The sequence below is a fragment of the Arachis ipaensis genome, chromosome B10 (assembly GCF_000816755.2).
Source record: "Arachis ipaensis cultivar K30076 chromosome B10, Araip1.1, whole genome shotgun sequence".
NCBI classification, from domain to species: Eukaryota; Viridiplantae; Streptophyta; class Magnoliopsida; order Fabales; family Fabaceae; genus Arachis; species Arachis ipaensis.
In genome coordinates this window covers 133517800-133525122 of record NC_029794.2, presented here as the reverse complement: position 1 = coordinate 133525122, position 7323 = coordinate 133517800, and the positions used below count along the sequence as shown (strand labels likewise).

Here is a 7323-nt window from a genome sequence, read left to right as displayed (position 1 = left end):
TTATTCTAAAATATATATTTTTACTAGGTTTAATTACTCTGTTGGTTCCTATAGTTTTGCAAAATTTTTAATTAGGTCCCTATACTTTTTTTTCCTTTTAATTGGGTCCCTGCACCAAATTTTTTTTTCAATTAGGTCCCTCTTAACAGTAATTGGTTTAATTATATAGGGACCCAATTAAAAAAAAATTGGTACAGGAACCCAAATAAAAAGAAAAAAAGTATAGGGACCTAATTAAAAATAAAATTTGGTGCAAGGACTCAATTAAAAGGAAAAAAAAGTATATGAACCTAATTGAAAATTTTGTAAAACTATAGGGACCAACAGAATAATTAAACCTTTCTACTATAAAAAAACCAATTCTAGATAAGATGATTCGAAGCAAAATTCGAATCCGGCCCTAAAATGGCACTAAAAAAAAAAAATCTAAACCCAACAAAATATATATTGGGTCTGGAGTTAATTTTGGGCCAAATTATATCTTGAACACTCCTAAATTACACTAAATCATTACAAAATAAGCTAAGATTAGAATAAATTGAATTGAAAGATGTTATTATATCATCTAAGATTGATATATTACTTTATGTGCTTTTAATTTGGATGATACTCTTTTACATTTCTTACCTCCCTGTACTTTTGACTATATTTTTTACAACAAAAGTTATGTACACAAAAAATCAATCACTGAAATATAAAATATTTCAATAAGTGTGTCAATATGTGATGTACTAATGATAAAGGCATGCCTGATGATATCTTATGGTATATATATATATATATTCTATGTTTGATCAAATTCATGCTTAAATATTAGTGCTTTATTGAATAATGTTGTTGTTGAAGGTATCTACCGCTGTGGTTGAACCTTACAACACAGTTCTTGCGAACCATGCTCTAATTGAGCACAGCGATGTGGTTGTGCTTTTGGACAACGAAGCAATATACGATATCTGCAGAAGATCATTGGACATTGAAAGACCAACTTACTCCAACTTGAACCGCTTGATATCTCAGTGCATCTCTTCATTAACAACTTCATTGAGATTTCAGGGAGCCATAAACGTTGACATAACAGAGTTCCAAACAAACCTTGTGCCGTATCCAAGAATTCACTTCATGCTCTCCTCCTATGCGCCCCTGATATCGTCCGCCAAGGCGTATCACGAGCAGCTGGCGGTGGCCGAGATCACCAGAGCAGTGTTTGAGCCGGCAAATATGATGGCAAAGTGTGATCCAAGAAATGGAAAGTACATGGCTTGCTGCCTAATGTATCGTGGAGATGTTGTCCCAAAAGATGTTAATGTTGCTGTTTCAAATATTAAGACAAAGCGAACCGTTCAATTTGTTGATTGGTAACTACACTTTTTCCCTCTCTAAATAATCTCCATCTTAAGCCTTTTATAATACACATTATTATTTTTTTTTATGATTAATAGAAATAGATATTATCGCTCTTATTTTTTTTTACCAAAGATAAGAGACTGGAACCCGCAACCTCTTAATTGAGTATGGAGAGACTATGTCATTTGAGTTATAATTCATTGGCTATTATTGCTCTTATTTTAATGATGCTATTTTTTTTTTTAAATTTATGTATACATACAATGTTAAAAAATCATATATAGAGTAACATTATAAATAATAAGAGTGACATTATTATTTTTTAAATATTATGGTGAATTCTCTTATCTATTAATGTATAAAAAATTGGTTTTACACTCTTTAGTCAATTAATAATAATAGTATTTTTATAATTATTAAGAGTATTTGATGTAGGAATAATATTAGAAGAGTGTTAGGTAAATAATGACTCTCTTGAACAATATGAATAACTATCAATCAAATAAAAATATACTACATTTCTAAATTAACCATCTAAATCTTAATATTAAAATAACCATCCATACAGCTAGTGAAATGAACATCTAATATATTTATTGTTCATATTGTTTAATATTTTTATTGTCTACTGGTACTTTTTCATAATATTACGATGAAATTGCAGGTGTCCAACTGGATTCAAGTGCGGAATCAACTACCAGCCACCAACGGCGGTGCCGGGAGGAGATCTGGCAAAGGTGAAGAGAGCAGTGTGTATGATAAGCAACAACACGGCAGTGGCAGAGGTTTTCTCTCGCATTGACCACAAATTCGATCTCATGTTCGCAAAGAGAGCCTTTGTTCATTGGTATGTCAGTGAAGGCATGGAAGAAGGTGAGTTCTCTGAGGCTCGTGAGGATCTTGCTGCTCTCCAGAAGGACTACGAAGAAGTTGGTGCAGAAGGTGCAGATCAAGAAGTTGAAGAAGATTACTAAACATTTTTCTTTTTTCTTTTTTATCTTCTACCACACATTATTATATTCTATTTGTTTTCTATGCTATATCACATCTTTTCTATAATCAATCATCATTTATCTATAATTTATATAAAACTTTTATTTTTTTTAATACCTTTTTGAATACATATCATTATAGTTATGTTAGCTTTTTTTTTTTTTAAATAAAATTTATTCTTTGCTACACGATGAGTTTGATTTTGACAGGTAATTTCACAGGACTTGCGATTTCTTGCTTCAAATTAAGGTTTAGCCATTGTTAGTATGCAACTATGCATGTAAGATACAGTGCTTGATTCAAGTTTCATGGTCCGAAATCCAAATTTCGAGTGTATTTTTTCAGTTTCTCATTATTTATAAAAAAATTAAAATAAATTTTTATAATTTAAAATTTTTATTCGATCTCTAATCATTTAAATAATTAATTTAAGCATGAAGTCTTTAACACGTCAACAAGTCAATATTTACAGAAATCGTTTAAATTACTTACTTAAATGGTTGAAAATTGGTTGGACTAATTATTTGAATAATTTGAGAAATTATAAAAAAAAAATATTTTTTGGACAAATAATAAAAAAATAGTATTTATTTTTTATATTTTTTCTAGTCAACATTCACTTGTTTAATTACCTTTATTTCTTACTACAAGAAGGGGGTGAAAACTGAAGATGTTGTCTTTGGAATGATAAGCAAGATGTAAGCATATCATCTTTGGATGTCATGAATCATTCACCCACTAAAGTCTGATCTCACATTTTAGATAACTTATATCCACCAATAATTCATTGCTTTCACGGGCCGAGTTAGGTTAAATTTTAGGGAGGGACTAAAAATTAATTTTATAATAAAAAAAAGTAAAATAATTTTTTTAAAAAAGTTAAACTAAAATTTATATATAATTTATAAAATAAATTTAAAGTTTGGAAGGGACCATTATTTCCCTTTTCCTACATGAGGCTCCGTTCCGGATTGTCTTAGCCAGTAATGTGCTTTGCTGTGATTAAATTATGTAAATTAATATCAATATCATTTTGCAATTTAGCATGATGTGGTTGCGGATCTTAATTCAAAGTTTTGAACTCCTAAGTTGAGTCATGTAGATTTGTTTCCATTTTATGGCTAACTGAACATATTCTCGTTATAAAACTCTAGCTTTCGGAAAAAAGACAAGGTATTAAAATTCAAACTACGTACAATTACTTCTAATCTCATCATAATCTTTTAATCTCTGATTTTTTTTTTGCCGCCACAGCTTCACTTGCGCCATTGCAATCCCCTCCTCCTCCTCTCCCGATTGTGCCGACACCGACGTGGACTCCCGACGACACCGCCCAATACAAAATCAGATGGTTATTGTTGGTGCAGATGGTTGTTTTAATGAATAATTGGATGGTTATCTTATTAGATTCGCTTTAAGTATAAACAGTTAACAAATGTGGGATGTTCAATTTTCTAGAAAGTTGAATAGTTATTTTAAGTGTTACGTAGATGGTTGTTTTATGCACAGGAGAAGCAAAATTCATTCACTCAACCAAATGCATTTCATGAACACCCTTTTAAAAATTAAAACCCACTAGTGATGGTGTTTGTGTGCCAACCAGCGACGAATACAAGGAGTCCAACAACAAGTATGAGTGGGTGAGCATCGCGCGGTAATGGTGGATGGTGAGCCAAGCAGCGCGGCAAGGGAGAGTACAGAGCTGACCTTCTTTCTCGCGGTGGTTGAAATCGACGCTGAGGTTGGCTTTCGACAAGGGAAAAAGAGACGCACGGAGCACGACAAACGCGCAACGAGGAGGAGGAGTCCGTCAGCAACGTTAGCTGCCAGCGCGGGAGAGAGAGACGTGCAGGGGAGGGGTGTGATTGACGCAGGTGATGGTGCGATTGACGCCCGTAAAGTGGAATGATTGATGAAGGTGGGGTGGCAGAAAGTTTGAGGAGAATAAGCTGTTTGGATAAATTAGTGTGGTAAATTAAGGTTTGACACGGTTAAATTTTTTGCATAATTGAGTAATTTTTTTATTTAAGTAATTTGGGTAGGGTTGTTTACTTTTTACTTGTATTGGGCCAAATTTTCAGTGGGCCAAGAAATCAGTCCGTTGTTCACATTATTCAGATTTTCTATTGTCTACCTAGCAGAGTTGACAATTCTGCTAGGTAGACAATAGAAAATCTGAATAATGTGAACAACGGACTGATTTCTTGGCCCATTAAAAATTAAAAATAAGGATCAAACTCTTGACTTTTCGGATCTAAATCTCTGATACCATGTCATGATATCACTCATCCCAAAAGCTTACGCTGATGGGAAAAAGTAACACTAATCATTATATCTCTAATACTTCCTAAAACTCCATTGTACACATTGTACAAATATTCCATTAGCTCTATGTACTTCCTCTAAAAATAAAATACCCCAACTCAAGTAACAAAAAAAAAAAGTTTATCCCCCCACCAATTTAAAATTTTAACCATATGCTCCCTCTCCCAAAACACTACCAACATGGTCCCTACCCCAAGCAGCCCCCACATCATTGCTCTCTTTTCATCATTGGCCGCTATCGTCACCAGCCCAAGTGCGGCATCGCTTTCTTTCCATACTGAAATCCTCCTCGTCGCTGGGCTCGTGGGCGCGGTCGCTGCTTCGCTAACTATTCCCAACCGGCATCGCTCTCTACCCCGTCCGACACCAACCTCGCGGCCAAGCTTCCTCATCCGTCGCTGGTTTGGCCAGAACTCCCAACGGCGTCGCGTCTCCTCCTCACGGCATTATCATAGGCCCGTCGCCGCCGGATCCTCCTCACCGCCGATGGTTCGTCAACAAGGACCCGATTGGCGTCCCTCTCCTCCAGACCGAAACGAACGGCGCCGACAGACTCCTCCTCGCCTTCGCTGTTTGGCTTGTCCTACACCGTTATTGGGGTCGCTCATCCCCTAGTGAAAATAACCATCCACTAAAGAATAAAAATAATCATTCTAGAGGTGTAGTGGTGCAAGGTGAAGATCGAAGAATGATGACGACCAGTTTTGTGTATCAAAAGTTACGGTAAGATTAGGAATAATTGTACGTAATATGAATACCTTTAAATGCTAATCATAATTTTTAATTTTAATTTTATCTTTTCTTTTAATTTATTATTCACATTACTCCACAATTATCATTGTTTTCTTGTTCTTTCTCTTTTGCAATTTATAAATTAGGGATGAAAACAAGGACAATCAATGCTTAACCTTTCTTCATCACAACGACGACTTCAATTAAAAGATTTTGATTTTGAAGAGTTTCATAGAATTCGAAATCGCAGCGAATCTAATAACTATGGCAATAAAATCCTAGCAAGATTAAACTTATACACACCTAAAAAAAGAAACTGGGAAAAATGATTAAGGGAAAAACGAGCTCATCAAAGGTGGAAGATCCCAGAGAGATTCGTTAGAGTCCTTAACTTGAAAAGCATCCATGAATCCATGAACCCCATGAATTGCATAAGGTGAACCTGAACCTGAACCTGATACTTGTCTTTCAAAACTACTCAAATCTGGTCTATAAGCATTATCATCACATAGTATTGTTGGTGTGCTTTCTGTAACAATTGTCTCACTCGAACCCGAAAGCGATGATGATGATGATGAGTTCTCAATGATCTCATCACTGCTGCTGATTCCCTTTTTGCTGTTCAAAAGATTCCGAATCCGGGAAGCGACAGGAGGATCCAAGGACGACGAGAAATGATGAGTGATGAAGTTGGTCCGAGCACCGGAGCCGCGAAGAAGACGCGCGGCTTCGTCGTAGGCTCTGGCCGCTTCCTCTGCAGTCTGATAAGTGCCAAGCCACATTCTGATGTTGTGCGTTGTGTCTTTAATCTCAGCTACCCATCTCCCTGATGCTCTCTGTCTCACTCCAACAAACTTACTACTCTTCTTGTTTCTTTTTCTTGCTTTTTGCTCGCTGGAATCTTTCACTGAGTACTGCTTTGCTTGCTGGAATTCAATTTCCATTCGCTAAAAGATGGTTGACACAGTCGATAAAAGAATAACAGAACAATCTGAAAGTAATATGGGTTGATGCAGAAAGTCCTGAATTTGAAGGATGCAGAATACACCTAAAGTTTTATATTAATTCCTCAAGTAGTTGCTTGTGACCTGAAAAAAATTATATATATATTTTGGTTTCAGGAAACATCTTCCAACTCATCAGGTGAATGACTAATTCGTCGTAAATCAAAACTTCATTTAAGGGTTTGCTACTGTCAAATGGATTACTACATGAATAAGGCAGGATTCGAATTCCAACACTTGTTTAAACGGATTTGTGAGCTAATCACTAAATTAACCCAACTTAATTGAAAAATTATATATATAATGATGACGAAAGTTGATAAGGTTTTTAAGAAGTACAAGTGGGCTCTTAATGTATTGCACATGAACTAGCATTTTTTTTTAAATTGAAATTTGTCATTTGATAGTATTTTTTTCTTTAATTTGAAGTATTAAAAACTTCAGCATGATATGGACATGTTAACTTACTTTATCTTCAATGTCATAAGAATGGCCGCCGTATGTACCTGTCTCGTTTGTTGGCATTGCATTCAAAGTTCAAACGGCGTTTAGATTTTTTTTTTCTTGATAGATTGCAATTCAAATGATGTGCTTTACTAGAAATTTTTAGTCTTCCCCAATAAATAAATAACAAATTGGTAACACATATAATTTTTAATATCACTAATTCTCGAGACCTGTAGGATAAGACTTAAATTTGGACGTAGGACACCACATAATTAAATTAATGTAATTTTAATTGTAACTACAAATTTTTCTAGAAGGCATAATTGCACTACATACATTTCGTTCTAGCAATTTGGTAAAAGAACCTTATACTATCATTACCTTAAACTGATGTTTAGTTGTTTACATCTGTATGAACCTTATTCTTGGGTACAAAATTTGGGGGTTGTTCTTTTTCATTTTTTTTAAGTTCTTAATA

General features: G+C 34.7%; 2 protein-coding genes across 2 annotated transcripts in view; one reads left to right on the top strand and one right to left on the bottom strand.

The window, feature by feature from the left end:
- LOC107624283 (tubulin alpha-3 chain-like) overlaps positions 1 to 2369 on the top strand; it is a 4396-nt gene extending 2027 nt beyond the window's left edge. The window contains exons 4-5 of the mRNA XM_021115045.1: positions 847 to 1355; positions 2009 to 2369. Coding sequence (XP_020970704.1) covers positions 847 to 1355; positions 2009 to 2318 — 819 coding nt within the window. The 3' untranslated portion in view covers positions 2319 to 2369. The remainder of the gene's footprint in view (positions 1 to 846; positions 1356 to 2008) is intronic.
- LOC107621878 (ethylene-responsive transcription factor RAP2-11) lies at positions 5572 to 6471 on the bottom strand. Its single transcript, XM_016323859.2, has one exon. The coding sequence runs from the start codon at positions 6336 to 6338 to the stop codon at positions 5724 to 5726; it is 615 nt and encodes a 204-aa protein (XP_016179345.1). The 5' UTR covers positions 6339 to 6471; the 3' UTR covers positions 5572 to 5723.

Coding starts and splice junctions, on each gene's coding strand:
- LOC107621878 (XM_016323859.2), bottom strand. CDS start 6,338: ATGGAAATTGAATTCCAGCAAGCAAAGCAGTACTCAGTGAAAGATTCC.